This window comes from Canis aureus, chromosome 14, assembly GCF_053574225.1.
Source record: "Canis aureus isolate CA01 chromosome 14, VMU_Caureus_v.1.0, whole genome shotgun sequence".
Taxonomy (NCBI): Eukaryota; Metazoa; Chordata; class Mammalia; order Carnivora; family Canidae; genus Canis; species Canis aureus.
Genome location: NC_135624.1, coordinates 61,419,179 through 61,435,491, shown reverse-complemented (window position 1 = coordinate 61,435,491; position 16,313 = coordinate 61,419,179). Strand labels below are relative to the sequence as shown.

The window sequence follows — 16,313 nt, the reverse complement described above, 5'->3', positions numbered from 1 at the left end:
CACAAAATAAATCCAAAACTCTCTCCAATGTCTCAATAACTGCCAAGTCAGCTCTGAGGCTAATTAATCAAAACAAATTTACAATTAAGCCCACAAAGAAACACTAATTACTATGCTTGGCAGGGGGAAAATGTGCTGAAAAGGGAAACCTGAAAGTGAGAATGGAGAATGGTCTCTTCATTGTCCTGTCAAGGGCACTGCTTCAGGGCAATTGCGTAAAGGCACTGGAATTTCTTGTACAGACAAGGATGTCTCATCAGTGTGAAGGCTGGAGATGCAGGCCCTTCCTCCTGGGGAAACGCAGGGAATCTTGTACCTGTCCTGCAGGTTAAGGCCTGCTATGAACTGAATGTTCGTGGGTCCCCCTCATTCATATATTGAAGCCTATTCCCCAATGTGATGGTATTTGAGGTGGAGCACTTGGGAGATAATCAGGTCATGAGGGTGGAGCCCCGTAATAGAATCAGTGTCATTTTGAGAAGAGACAGGAAAAAGTTTGCTTCTCTCTACCATGTGAGGACACGGCAAGAAGATGACCATCAGCAACCAGGAATAGGATTCTCACCAGAACCCAACCATGCTGGCACCCTGATCGCAGACTTCCAGCCCCCAGGGCAGTGAGAGATAAGCGCCTATTGATTAAGTCACCCAGTCTGGGGTATCTCTTTATAGCAATCTGAACTAAGATAAGGCCTGTTCCTTCCAGAAAAAATATGACATTTTTTGGAATCTACCCCTTGGCCGACTAAGGAATGCAGAAACTTAACTTTCTGGAGGATCCATATCTTTTCTGGTCATATCTAGAGAATAGGGCTTATAGACCCCTCTTTCACTGGTTATTTGTATTACTGACAGTCTCCTGCCTCTGAATTCCTAATTCTGCAGACTGAGGCACATTGGCCTCACATGAAACCCAACCTGCTTCAGTTTCCAGAGGATAATGGACTTGAAGCGGGTACAACTTAGTTACCTTTGTGGCCATTGGCTTGGTATTGATACTTGATGACATTGAGCTATGATACTGGACACTGTCTTTGGGGTTGTAGAACCTTCCTCTTGACTTTCAGTCCCTGCCTCTTATTTTAGACTTTGGTTTCTTCTACTCTATTTCCTTCCCCTGCAAGCCTGCCTGGCTCCTAGAATCTTGTTCCTAAAACCTGGCTGTTATTCCTGGATGACAACTGTTTGTCTAATTCCTAATGCTGGTCTCTTAGTCCCTCAGTGCATATGGACTGACCTATCAATTAAGAGATTCTGGCTCGAGTCCCCCTCTTCCTTCTGGGAACATAGTTGCGTTATGTTATCCAGCTTCCTATACTGGTAGGGGAGCCCATATGCCTCAGTTCTGGCTAATAGAATGAGTGGGGAAGTACTGGACATCACTTCCAGGTCCGGCCCCCAAATTCTTCTTATCGGTTCTCTTTTTCTTTAATTGCTGGTTGGATGTGGAAGATTCAGTGGAAGCTTCAGAGGCTCTGGAGGAATTGGACACATAAGATGAAAAGATCCCAGTATCTGAATGATTGTGCAGAGTACAGCCCCATGTTACCCCGACACTGCGATATGGGGTCATTTGATAAAGCAGTTACCTTGTCTTGATGAATATGCCTTACCTGCATCCATTCAGGGATTAGATACCTACTGAGCACCTACAGAGTGCTAGCTAGATTCTGTGTTAGACGCTGGGGTTTAATAGTGAAAAATTATATATACCTTGGCTTCACAGCTCTTCTAATCTAATGCGAATGACAGTGGGGAGGAGAGGCTTGTGAAAGGAGATGAAAGCCAAAGCAGCATGATTAACAATTTTAAGGAACTGATGCCTATTGAACGTGATATGATGAAATTGAGTAAGAAAGACTTCCTGAAGTTATGGACCTTGAATTGTTATTAAGATACAGTAGTCTGTGAGTTAGTTAATAGTTTATGTGAACAAAGAGGCTCTTCTGGATAAAGTTAACTAGAAAAAAAATGTACTATATTTTAGGGTAAGAATCCGAAGCTTACTGAGCCTTACTAGGTCCCAGCCAACGTGCCTGAGCTCCTGTTTATTTTTTTTTCTTTTTTTTTTTTCTGAGCTCCTGTTTAATTCTCCTTATATTATAAAGTAGATATTATCTCTACTTTTTGCCGCAGGCTGAGGCTCAAGGATGGTAAATTACTTGGCCAAAGTCACACAGCTGAGAAATGCTAGGACTGGCATTCTGGTCTAAGCCTATTGGGCTCCTGTTGCACTGTGCTGTTTGGTTGGGTTGACATTATTGCTGTCATAGCACCAGAGGCAAGAGACCAGACCCTGCCCTTAGCCCACGTGGCAGGCTTCAGTCTGGGAATGAAAGCAAGCACAGAGACCTTCCCTCCCCGGAGAGATACACACTCCATTAGTTTTTCATTTGCCAGAAGCATCGGTTTTTTAATATTTTCTCTTTCCTTTTATCTCAGGGGAATATCAATCTGTACAGATTTATTATTAATTCCCCAGTAACATGCTTAGCTGCTCAAAATTTTTTACTGTTGCTTGTAAAAGAAGGCCTGCCTGTTCTTGAAATTTCAGGGACTTCGATCACTCTGGGATGAAATATCACCTTGAGGGACGTAAGGAGAAGAAGGAACTGCAAGAAAAAGTAACTCCCTCCACCTCCCACCCTCTCTGCCTTCTCTCGGGAGCAAACATCAGCCACTTTTTGGAGGCTTTCTTTCCATCAGATTAACCCTGTTTCTCCACGGTCCTCTCCTTCCAAGGAGTATCAAACTTATCCTTAAAATAGCCTTTCCAGAGGAAATGAATCCTCAGGCGAAGATTCTCGCTTTCTCTCTCTTTTTTGTTCAAGTTTCTTTTTATGCCTCAAAGTCTAATTTTTAATAGATTAATATGATAATTAGGATATCTTTCATGTATGCATGAAAAAAACGTACTTTTGATTGTTAATCTGAACTATTGAAACTATTGAAACATTTTCAATGAAGATTCAGGAGCATTAGCTTCTATACACATACACATTTATTTAACAAATACGGATGAGGGGGCCACTATGTGTCAGCGCTGAGCTGCTCCTGGGGAAGTGACCTCGGGCCCTGTGGAGCATATAGTCTACTGGGAAACAAGAACCTTAAAGAAACACACTGATAATTTTATAAAATGATGTAAACCATAAGGTATGTATAAAGCATATCAGCTACATTATCCCATCAGTTAAACTGCCTGAATTTGGTGGGAGGCAAGCATGAAATCATTTCGTTTTTCTCTAGTTATATTTTTGGTTATATTTGATGATTCTCCCTTTCCTGCTTGTTAATGACTTTTAGGGATTATTCCGTAACTTTCTATCTACTTTAGGATATAAAAGATTCAACCCAGGCTAATTTAGAAGTCTGCTCCCTTGTCCAACTCACTCTTGCTCCCTTCACCCAGCCCTGGCTTGACCTCTGGGCGGATGTGCACTGGGGAGAAAGGCATGTCTGCTTTCTACTCCTTTTTCCAATTTGGGCCCCATCAGTGGTGTGTGGGTTGGGAGTGTGCTGAGGTAGAAAATAATCACAGAAAAGGGGCAAAAGAGTTTTTAATTAGCCAGTGCTATGTGTGGTCCTGTCTTGACTTCTGCCTGTCACTGTGGTGGCTCCCCTTCAGCTCCCGCCCTCACCTCCAGCGGTGCACCCGGTAATTAACTGCTTGATGCTAGGGCCCCTCACCTATAAGGCTCCTCACCCTGGGCTGCTGGGTAGAGTAGAGTCTACCCAGGGAGTGCAGACATGTCCCTGTCACTTTCCTTCCTCTCCCCTTGTAGACATTGGTTTTGGGTGGGAGGAAGAAAACTAAAAACCATCTTGAGATCTTTGAAGAAGAAGAACAGACTGTCATGGGTCTCAGAAAGCATTTGGTGTAATCTCATCAGTTGTTCAGTAAATGCTCACCTTAGTGTGTACATATTAAGGGTGCTGGAGTTTGAATGAGATGAACCCAGGTCCTGGTCTTGCTCCTGCAACTTTGCAGATTTTGTGACTTCTTGAATGTTACCTAAGTTTTCTAATAATAACATCAGAATCTCCTGAGTATGTATTATGTGCCAGATGTTCTACTAATTATTTCACCATTTTATCTTTTTATCTAATTTTATCTTTAATGACAATGCTAAGAGGCAGTTACAAATATCTCATTTCACCGATGAGACACTTAGAGGCCAGAGAGGATAAATAACTTGCTTAGGATGACACAGTTAGTAAGTGGTGGTAAATTTAATAATTTAAACGCAAATTAAATTATTTAAACTAAGACAGTCTGAATCAAGCACTAGAAACATAATCATTTCACAATACCAGTCTCAGTTTTCTTATGAGGAAAAGTAAAGAAAATACTGGCATTTATATCATAAGCCTGTGAGAATTAGATGAAAGGCAATATACCTAAAGTGTGTGGCACATGAAAAGCACTGGGAAATTTTAGCTAAAGTTATTTAAAATTATTTTTCATGTTGACTGTTTTAAAATATGGAGCTACACTTAGCTCATCACTGCAGCTAAATAATTGCTTAAATGCCTTGGCTTGTCCTATAATGATTTTATCATCATTTAGTGTTCTAAGCACAATTTGCTACTAATAAAAACATTTATGGTTTTTTTTATAATTATTAACACATCATTTATAGTAGCTGTAATGTTTTTTTCCTTTTGAAAGTTCGTTGCTGCGGTTTTATATAAATCCAGTATGCTAAGTGCAACAAAATATTCTTCTACATGTATATCCAGAGTGATTAAAAATTTGCAAGCTCTTATTCTATGTATATACATGTGGCAAATGTGTCATATGTAGATACACACACAATATGTGTGTTTGTGTTACATTAGTATTTGACAGTATAGGGCAGAGTGTAGTGAGTTATTTATCTCTCTCATTCCTCTGCCGGAACTTGGAAACTAATCTTTCCTATTTCATGTTAATCTATAAAATTGACATATATATAATAAATTATAGCAGAGATAGGCAAAGTCAACTTCAGTCAAAACGACTCCCAGGCCTCCTAGAATTGACTGTCGGGTGATGGAATAAGCACATGTAATTAATGAGGGGAGGTAGGTCGCCACGGAGGCATAGACAAGGGAGATATCCATCAGCAAGTGCTGGTAATTCTCATCTAAGCATTGACCAGGGGAAAAGGAGGCTCAGATCATACAGAATAACCTTTAACTCTTGTGGAAACAAATACAACAGGCAATCCAGTCTGATGTCACTAATCATCGAATGTCTTACTCATAATTTGATCTTCCAGGTTGGTTTTCTAATAGAGGAAGAGCATAACAGTATCTGGTGGGAATAACAGTTGTATTTTATAATATCAATTAAGAATGGACATTCTGACTTCCCGGTTCCCATTCCTGAGAGATGGTTCTCTCTTTTTCCTTTTAGGACTAACCAATTTTGAACCTGCCATCTTCATAAAATCACTGAGCCCTGGACCTTGGTGAATTGACCAAGTTTTGCTACACTATGAGGCATCTTGGAGGAACTGCCTGCACTTCCAAGAGTACCAACAGGTTTTAATTTTTTAAATTTAATTAAAAAATTTTATTTTTATTTTTGAAAAAGATTTATTTATTTGAGGGGCGGGGGGAGAGAGAGAGAGGTGGGGAGGAGCCAAGGGAAAGAGAATCTCAAGCGGGCTCCCTGCTGTGCACAGAGCCCAGCTCAGGGTTTGATCCCACCACCTGAGCTGAAACCATGGGTCAGACACCTGACTGACTGAGCCCCCCAGGCACCCCTCAAACAATTTTTAAAAAAATATTTATTTATTCATGAGAGACACACACACACACAGAGAGGCAGAGACACAAGCAGAGGAAGAAGCAGGCTCCATGCAGGGAGCCCGACGTGGGACTCGATCCCAGGACTCCAGGATCACGCACTGGGCCGAAGGCAGGCGCCAAACCGCTGAGCCATTCAGGGATTCCTCAAACAATTTTTAAAGTCACATTTCTGTTTCGTTGTGTCTCTCACTTGTAACATGTGGATATGACATTTAATTTTACTGTATGTGCTAGTGTAATCTAGTCCTCTGAGAAATGATTCAGTGATTCGGATGAATTGTTAGTGGGGGACAATTCACTCATTTATTTAAAAAACATTTATTGAAAACCAGTTATATACCAGATTTTCCAAAAGGCACTGGGTATATCACAGGAGTCTGCAAATTTTTCTATGGAGGGCTAGAGAGCAGGTAAGTTAGGCAGGTGGGCTGTAAGATTGCTGGTCACAATTCAGCTCTGCCATTGTAATGCGAGAACAGCTGCAGATGATACCTAAACAAATAAGTGTAATTTATACATTTTATTTATGAACGCTGAAATGTGACTTTCATATAGTTTTCAGTTGCCATGAAATATTACTCATTTGATTTCCTTCAATCATCTAAAATGTAAAATCCTTTCTTAGTTCATAGGCCAGGCAAAAACAGAACAGGCTGGGTTTGGCCTGTGGGCTTTATTTTGCCTTTGGTATATAGCAATGGATAAAACAGATAGGATATTTGTTTTTTGGGGACTTAACTCTGGTGATGTATCCCCGTTGATCAGATTGCATAAACTTATAATATGCATGTGACAGCAGCAGGCCATCCCCTTTCTACTCACAGAGTGCACCCCTAACATTTGTGGGACCTGGAACAAGGACACAAACCATACGTTTGTGGAAAGTGCACAAACCATAAGTCCAAATATTTGAAAGTTATAAGTCAATTTGGCAAAGTGGTAAATAAAGCATATTCTATCATATTATCTTTTTAAAGCTTTATTGATACATAACACTGTGTAAATTTAAGGTATACTATGTGATAATTTGGTGCATCTGTATATCGGATTGCAAAATGTTTACCGTAATAAGGCGAGTCAAGGTGAGTCAACATATCCTTTGCCTCACATTATTACCACTTTGTTGTTGTTGTTATGGTGAGAATATTAAAGATCTAATCTCTTAGCACCTTTCAAGTATATAAGTTTACCACATTGTACATTACATCCCCAGAACTTATTCTTCTTAAAACGGAAAGTTTGTACCCTTTGACCTACATCTCGTTTTCCTCATTTCCCGGCCTCTGGCAGCCTGGGAGACCAGATTCTAATTTAGAATTCTCATACTCTTTGGAGTTCGGCGCCAGAACCCTGCAGCCTGAGAAGGTACAGCCCTAAGCGCAGGCCTGCATCTGGCCCCACTTTCTCTCCCCACTCCCAGCTCCATCCTGCATTATGAGGGGCTTCATGCACATTCTTACTGACATCTCAGCCCCTAAGTCCAAGCTCTGATCATATCCATGAAAACATCTTCCCTGTGGCCATCCCTCGGGTCTACCTGGGTAAGACAGAGAGTATAGGTCTTGGAAGCAGCTTTGGGTCAGTGGGGTCCTTGGTCTATGGTCTAGAAAAGGGAAAGGGCTCGGGCTCCATGTGCCATATCCTATTGGGGGAGCACATCTGAAGCCAGTGAAGGGTCCTCTTAAGTGTGGGTCCAGGAGAGGGGCCTCATGGGAGAATGGAGGATGTTCCATGCTGGACGACAGCCCAGCTACAAAGGCCCTTCTTCACTTTTGTCTCACCTGTGATAGAGGTTCTCTGTCTCCTTCCTCCTTTGGACTTCTCATCCCTCTTGTCCACCCTTTGTTTCCTGTTTGAAACACCATCCTTCTTTCTCCCTTTTCCTCGCGCCCAGAATTAGCTAGTCTTTTGGAGGCACTCTGGATGGGATCCAGAATCTTTTCTGGCACTTGTCCTAAATGCTCATTTGAATCTGTTTTTTGTTTATAGTGTGTTTCATGAGAAAAAGCAGCACTTCACTACAAGTAAGAGAAACAGAGAGGGAAGTACCTAGAATGTAATTAGATTAATACTTCGAGATATGACTATGCTATAGGTATTATGTTTCCAAAGGATTACTTATTCAGTATTTTACAGAATAAACGTAAATAGTTGTTGACTTACAAATGCTGATAAACTATGAAAGAAGATATGAATTGAAGCAAAACGTGAAGGAACAAAACATCTATATATTTAATGATACAAAATGCTGAGTGCTTTGATTGTCAGGCACTAGTGTAAGCACTAATATATGTTGACTTATTCAATTATGTCAACCCTATGAGGCAGATAATATATCAGTATCAATTTTATAGATGAAGAAACTGAGGCACAGAGAAGCCAGGTAATATTCCTAAGGTCAGATAGCCAGGACTGCAACTCGGGTAGTGTGGTTGCATGCTTACTTTGGTATTAAAAGCCATTAATACATATTCAGATGGAGAGTGGTCAAACTTTTAACTCTTCATCTTTAGAGATTAGCTCTTAGTTGCATCTGCAGAAGCAGAATTCAGTCAATTACCTTAGTGGTCCCTCTGAGTTTTCTTAGAAACTATCCTTGTAATAAAGCAGTGGTAAATTCCCTGGTTTTTCCCATGGCTGGAGTTTGTTCAGTTAGACTATGCTCACCCTATTTCTAGAATTTTCCATTTCCAATTGCTTTCCTTTCTCTGGGGGACTTACCCACTTTTCCATACCACTTGTTCATAAGACTTGCACATTGTGAAGCTCTTTACATTTAAAGTCAAGGAAGCTGAGAGCTGCAAAGGCTTAGTTCTTGTTCAGTCTAGGTTTTTGTTTTTTTTTTTTTGAGACAATACTTCCAAACTTTTTATCATGGTTTAAACATGTATCATAAATAGAAACTATTCTAGATAAACAATAGGAGGTTTGTTTATCTGTAGGTATATTTGGAATGGGACAACTGTTTGGAAGTTGTTTTTGTTGTTTGTTTTCTTAAGTAGTCTCCATGTCCAATGTGGGACTTGAACTCTGAGATCAAGAGTTTCCTGCTCTACCAACTGAGCCAGCCAGGAGCTCCTGGAAGTTATTTTTGTAACTATGTGAGTGTGATTATTTGAGATGTCACCCTTCTCTAAGGTTATCCGAAGTAAGCATAGATCCTTGAGTTTTGTCAAAGTCTGGGTGATTATCCATGTGCTTTGTTTTTTCAGTAAATAATTTACCCAGGTTCCTCACTAGTTATCAAATAAATCAGGTATAAAACAGTGATGGCTTATAAAAGATGTCAAAATATACTAAAGGAAAAAGGATACAGCCCTATTACTTGCTATTGACTTAGAGATTATGGATATTAGATTTCATTTAATCATGAGCTCCTTATGTGCCAAAGTGGCATTTTTTCATAAATGGGTTATAAAATAATGCATTTATTGAAATTTATGTGTAACTACAGGCTAATATCTCACAGAAAGTCTGCTTCTTGAAGTGTGAATTATTTGGTTTAAAACATCAGTCAGCACGCATAGACTTGTGATATTGATGACACTATCATACCTCAAGAATAGTAGGAACTTTATATTTGTCAGCAACATATCACAAAACTTTTTTGGGTTTCACGGTATTTCAGTGGCATTAATAGCAAGTACCATAGTACTCTCTTTTTGGATGCTTTTTTAATATTTAGTTTTAAGGTGCTATTGATTATAAGATGCAGCATCAATTTAAAAAGAACTTTACAAAGAAACATTTCAGCATATCAAACATGCACATCAACTGTGTGATTATATCTAGATTTTAGAAACATTACAGTGTGAAGAAATCTATGTCTTAGAATTGAAGCATTGTGGCAATTCTTACTGAAAAAATTAGTAATAAGAACAGCTGAAATGGTTAAATAACTCTCTCAAATACCATTTCTCCATTTTAATAATAATATTAATGATATAGATAGCATCAATTGAGAGTTTTCTATTTGCTAGACATTGCCAATGCTGACCATGGATAATCATATTTAATATTTACATTAATTCTTTCAGGTGGGTACCGTTGCTACCCATGTGTTAAAGACAGATTCAGTTTTCATGTTCAGAGATTAAACCTTAAGACTGGTATTTACCTATAAAATATGTGCATAATGGCCAAATGCCCATTTTCCATTTGTTACCCCAATTCACCTCTGTCATTGACCTACTGGCAAGATACAGAAAGCAAAAAGTTAAGACTTTTTGATAACTGTTTGTGGGTGCCTTGGTGAAGGAGGAGGCAATAACTGTTATGAAAACCTTTTTGCTTAGGTTCAGTTTAGACTCTGCACAAGGATACCTTTTATCTAGTGGTATGGATTTGTGATTTGGTCACATATATGAGAGTGAATATAGGGCTCACCTTTTTGAGAAATATTTCGGTATTGACCATTAGCCTCTCATTGTAAATATTGTGCTGTGAGGAACAAAGAGAGTATGGGATTTCCCAAAGCTGGGAGACTTCTGTACTTGAGCCCTATCTTAGTTTGATTTCTTCCAAAAGCAGACTCTAAGATGAGGATCTGGGTGCAAGTATATTATTTGGGGGGTGGGGGAGGTAAATCGTAGGAAATAAGGTGAGGGAATAGGGAAATGGGACAGCAGAGAGAGGGAAGCCAGTCAAGACTGTGGTAATGAACAGATTACTATTTTGGGCAACTAGATTTTACTTCTACAGGAAACTTTCCAAAGATACTGTCTAGAACATACCTAGAATTGTCCACTGAACAAAAACAGCTAGTATAGTTCTCTGTGATATTCTGTCCTTTGTTGGTTGAGAATTGCTTCTAGCATGCCGTTGCTCCAGCATTTCCTGGCCAGAGAAAGCCAGAGACACAGGAGATTGAGGTGGGGGTCATAGTCATTGGTGTATGGGAACCAGCCACCAAAGTTGCAGGCGACATCAGCAAAGGGCTGAGGGGATATGGGCAAGGTACCAGCAATGGCTGCCATAATATTCCTGAAATTGGAATCTAGAATTCAGTGAATCAGGGTGAGGTTGCTTCTAAATGACATCTCTTACCACAGAAGCTATGCTCAGGGTACTATGATAGTCCTTCCAATAAAAATGTGATGGAGCTGGAAACACATGCAGGCGGTATGGGTGTGAAACCCTCCACGGTACTCTCTCACTCAGATAAATCACCTTCGTTCTGGCTCAAGCTTTCACTGAGATAGCTTCAGGCTTCATCTATTTAAATCAGAAATGAAAGTGAGGGTGAGTGCATTCATTTTACTCAGATGAAGCAGAATCCATCATAATTGCAATTTGATGGCAGATGTAACATCTCTCTCAGCACTCCGTTCTTACCTTCACCATCTGGTTTTCTTTTCAGGGTCAGATTTCACAGAAGCCACACTCCCCTTTCCTAGCACCCAACAAGTCCTCCTTACCTTCTTCTTTCAAAAACTATGTTGTGAGATGGGGAGCTGGGTGGCTCAGTCGGTTGAGCGCCCGACTCTTCATTTCAGCCCAGGTCATGATCTCGGCATCGTGACATTGAGCCCCCTGTTGGGCTCCATGCCCAGTGGGGATCTGCTTCAAGGTTCTCTCTTTCTCTCTGCCTTTCCCCACCCCAAACAATCAATCAATCAGTCAATCAGTAAAATCTTAAAACATTTTGTGAGAGTTACTAAGATGAGGGAAGAGGAGGAGTATCAGGGCTGAACAAATGAACAGAGGCCGAGTGGCCAGGTAAATTCACTAGTTCTGTGATTACTTCATCCTATCAGATTCATGGTGGAGGTGTGTGTGGGGGAGAAGGGATGTGATTCAAATTCACTCTCAACAAAATTAAAAATTACTGTAAGTCGTGGAGTTTTGGGGTCACTGAAGAGTATATAAAATCTCAAACATTGAATGTTCCCTTGCCAAAGGCTTATCGCAATGTTTCTGTCTGTGTTGGTCTAATGCGAGCCACGAGTGTGGGATGATGGTAGGATTTGCTGATTTTTGACATTCGGTATTTTAGCCATTCCATTTTATGATGTATAGTTCTATGTCTGACTTTATCTGTGAGGTAAGAAATAGACATAAAATGTCTACAGTAATTTTGACCTGTCTTATATGATATGAATTATTCCTTTGATTTTAGCTTTAGAGAATAAACTTGTGAGTCTATTTTATCTTTATTGGCTTGATGATTTGTTTCTGGAATTAGAATCTGACTTTGCTTAATATCTTACTAACACAGGGCAACATCTTTTATTTATATCATAAAAGGTGACAAACAGAAATGTGTTTTGATTAGCAGCTGCCCTCCAAGTCACCCCCACACAGAAACATTTCTCGTTAGAGTGAACCACTCCTCCTCGTTTAATCAAACTGGATACCATGTCCCTATTTGAAGTTGAAAGAATTTAAGGCTGCAATTTCAGCCTGAGTTTTATTTATGAACCAGTTGCCTGTGCAGTATGCATGGGCATTTGAAATTAGTAATAATGAGTTGAATACATACGTATTTAGAACAATGTGTGGACCATTTCCTGACTTTTCTTGTGGTTAAGGCAGACTAGGACAGCAGCAGCTTCCTACAGCTGCCATTGCCATTCTACATTTCTCTTTTATTGCCCATCAAACATGTATAGATTTAATGACCTGGAGAGGGATCAGTGAAATTCTTCACAGCACTGCATGTTTATTAATGGGCCTCCTGTTCATTGTGATGTGTTAGTGTCAGGATTATGCCAGTGGTATTGCAGGAGGCAATTAAGGGTTTCTTTATTCCCGATAAAAAGGAAATTAGTCACTGATCAGCAACACAGAGCAGCTCAACATCTTGGCAAGTGCATGAGGGAAGGGGGAAAGCAAGGGCTACAAAGAGGGTAGAAGGTAGGGAGATGGTTGATGAGTTTGCTCTATTAGAGGACATGTCAAGGAGGAACAGGAAGATGAAAGAATGGAAAATAATGAAAGCAAAAAAGAATTGGAAAACGGACTGGAATGGGGGTCTTTACCACGGTTCTTCAGTTTCTTTGGCAAGGAGGACATTAGATTGATTTGATTAAATTTTTTTCAATCCCGTTCAAGAGGAACTTCTTGATCCAACTATTTTTGAGTCTATGGAGGTTCCTTGGGGGCTGTAAGAATACTTCAAGTTTCATCTTTGCCTTTAAATAATAACAGCAGCAAACAAACAAACCAACAAACTTAGGGTTGATTGAGGGTTGGGGCTAGAGGGCCATCATCTGACTCAAGTATTTGACAAGCATTTATTGAGGAATCATACCATGTGACTCTAGCACTAATTTACCTATATTATGGAGTGAATTGTCTCCCCCAAATTTATGTGTTGATGTTCTAATCCTCCAGTGTTTCAAAATCTGACTGTGTTTGGAGATAGGGTCTTTAAAGAAATAATTAAGGTTAAATGAGGGCATTAGGGTGAGCCCCTATTCCAATATGACTGGTGTCCTCATATGAAGACAAGATTAGGATGTGGACCTACAAAGGGAAGACCATACAAAGACACAGGGAAATAGTGACTATTCCAAGCCAAGGAGAGAGGCCTCAGAAGAAACCAACACTGTTCACACCTTGATCTTGGTTTCTAGCCTCCAGAAATGTGAAAAAATACATTTCTACTGTTGAAGCCACCTAGTCCATGGTATGTTGTTATGGTAGCCTTAACAAATCAATACAACCCTGAAAGGGAGGAACTATAATCCTATTCTAAGGTGAAACTGAGGTTCAGGAAGTTACGCAAGTAGTCTGGATTTACAAAACTAGTACGATTTCAGAACTGGGATCAGAAATAATCCCCGTCATTGAAAACAAGCATTAAGAACCTCAGCACCAGAATTGCTAAAAGAATCTTGAAAATTCTTTTTGAAATTAAAAAAAAAACATTTTAAAAAAGATTTTATTTATTTATTCATGAGAAACAGAGAGAAAGAGGCAGAGACAGAGGCAGAGGGAGAAGCAGGCTCCATGCAAAGAGCCTGATGTGGGACTCAACCCCGGGACTATGGATCACACCCTGGGCAGAAGGCAGATGCCCAACCATTGAGCTACCCAGGCGTCCCGAGAGTCTTGAAATTTTAATCAACAGTTAAACTTTATATGTAAATGGTTAAAAGTCAACTCAAGCAAAGTGAGGATTCTTAAAAACCTATATACAATGAGAATAGAATGTCTTTACTCATTCATTTCTAACCTACGGTATCACATTCAGATCCCAGGATCATACTTCTTAGAAAAACACAAACGCATAAGAACTTGTTCCAAAGAGAGGGAGTCAAAGATGACTGAACGACTCTGCAACATGCCACATCAAAAACAGTCTAAAGGGGCTACGAGTGCCTTTCTAAAGATAGCTATCCTCATTTGAAAAGAAAAGAGAGAATAGAATGTTCTGAATGAGTCTACAGGAAAGAAATAGGACCAACCTCTTGGGATAGATTTAGTTTCAAACATGGGCAGCTGAGTCACAGGAAAAAAAAGTCTTTAAGGACTTTTTGGGGGTGTTTTGGGAGTAGGACAATATTTGCTTTGCTCACCTTTATCATAAAACACGAGTGGATTTCTAGCCTTAAATTACTGGTGCCACATCTTGGAAGGCAGTTCTGGATGTGTTATCCCAAATTCCATCTGTATTCAACACCAGCAAGGCAACTGTGAGGGGCTCACTTTGAATTTCACCTGGCTGGGCCATAGGCCAAGAGTCACTCCACACCTAGTGGTGCCAGTTGGCTCTCTAGTGGCTAATTAAGAGAAAAATTGTTCCCTTGGGGCCAAGTTTCTGTCTCCTAAATAATTCTATAGCCTCTCTCATTCACAAGATGGAAAAGATCTGTTCATAAGAGCATGTGGATACTCTGTGATTAGGTAGTGTGTATAGTATTAAGTACAGAAATACGGGCCTCGAGTGGGAAATGGGAATCAAAACCTTGTGCATAGGTGGGCATCCCCACAGAAATGGTAAATACAGAATGTCAAAATTAAGCTCTTGCTTTCATCCTTTTTCTTCTTAGGACAAGCCAGGAGATCAGGGCACCTCTGTATTCCCTGATGGACAGACAGGCAGCCTCAGGTCCCTACCAGCTCACCATTCCTGGGGAGGAGTGCCAGGTCCAACACTGCCAGTTACCAGGTTGGTGAGTCCTTATTTTTGGTTCAAGCCATGTCTTCCAAGTTCCCTTCATTTGGTATTAAAGTTGATATTTTGATTCTTCTTCGGCCATTTCTTTGTTTTACTTCCCAAATTATTCAATTTGAGAAACTTGGGCGAGGAAGTGACATTCTGATTTTGGAGACCCTTCAGAGATTTCAGTAGGGACCCAGAAATAAGGTCCAACGTGAAGCTGTTCTGCTATTATACCATAAATATCAACTATTATGCTGTTAAAGTGTATGACTTTTCGTTTGGGTCAAGAGGGACTTTAGATCTGAAAATCTCTGTGATTTTAAGAATTTCTCCTTTGACTTTAATGGATTTCAAGAAAATGTTCATTATGTGTAGAGTTAGCAATCTGTCAGCGAGGCAAGACTATGACTTTAGAAGCTCTGAGCAATGCGAGACTTTGATGCTGTGCCCCTTCCCCTCCCTATGTGCTAAAAACTTAAAAAACAGTGTTTGAATGATAGAGTAATAGTAATGACAAGCTTGTACAGCATTTATTGTGTATCAAACACTCTGGTAAATGTTCTTCATAAATTAATTTATTCATTTCTTAGAGCAAATCATGACATAGGTACTATTTTTATGTCTATTTTATAGTTCATGGTAGGTCTGGGATGCAGTTCTAAGTGGATTGACTTCAGAGTCCGTGCACTTAATCATTATACTATGCTGCTGCTGCTAATAATAATAGTAGTAGTAGTAGTAATAATAATAGTCTAAGAGTGTTCAACAAAGTACTTTTTTCTCCATGATAAATCTGCTGGTCTTTATTTTGAAATATACAATTCACATATTGAATTCTTAAAAATCGGTCTCCTCCCTGCCCTACCGCAACTCCCTCCCCACCCCCCATTTTGGTGCTCTTGTTTTGCTTGGATGTTAAGCATATTCTTAGTTATTGGATAATCTAACAGAGGCCCTGAGTGAAGACTTGAGTTATCTGGGCTGTGTATAAATATAACAAAATGTAATAGGAATGTCTATTGGGTGGAAGAGAATACACTGCATTCTTTGCCTCCAAAGCCAAAAGAGGAGCAAGTGACTCGTGAATCTCTTGACTTCTTTTGTAGCACTTTGAATTCACATAATTAAAAAAAAAAAAAAATCAGCCTGAGAGGTCTCTTACCTTCTAAGCCATTCAGCAAGCTGCCTTCCTTTCAACATAATGAGCCATAATTACTCAATGATCTTTCAAAGGGCAAGTATCTCTGGGACCCTAAGATCTCCTTTACAAAGGCTTCCTCAGGTTTGATTTGCTAATCCCCTTAGTTAAACCACAGTTATTCCTTTTGGAGATCAAAACTGCTGCAACTACAGTGGGCTTTTAAATAAGGGGCTAAAAATGTTATAAAGGTTATCTGAAATCTAT

At 39.8% G+C, this 16,313-nt stretch overlaps 1 protein-coding gene and 1 long non-coding RNA gene across 3 annotated transcripts in view; one reads left to right on the top strand and one right to left on the bottom strand.

Moving 5' to 3' along the window:
- Nucleotides 1-6,098: 6,098 nt before the first annotated feature.
- Nucleotides 6,099-7,096, bottom strand: LOC144282977 (uncharacterized). The gene is made up of 2 exons (XR_013351383.1): nt 7,057-7,096; nt 6,099-6,291 (listed from the first exon to the last, which is right to left on the bottom strand). It is a non-coding gene; the product is annotated as an uncharacterized LOC144282977 (long non-coding RNA).
- Nucleotides 7,097-7,146: 50 nt separating this feature from the next.
- Nucleotides 7,147-16,313, top strand: part of LOC144283713 (uncharacterized) — a 118,065-nt gene continuing 108,898 nt past the window's right edge. For both annotated transcript variants that reach the window (XM_077848182.1, XM_077848181.1), the window contains exons 1-2: nt 7,147-7,340; nt 14,796-14,914. In XM_077848182.1, the coding sequence (XP_077704308.1) occupies nt 7,299-7,340; nt 14,796-14,914 (161 nt within the window). In that variant the 5' untranslated portion in view covers nt 7,147-7,298. The remainder of the gene's footprint in view (nt 7,341-14,795; nt 14,915-16,313) is intronic.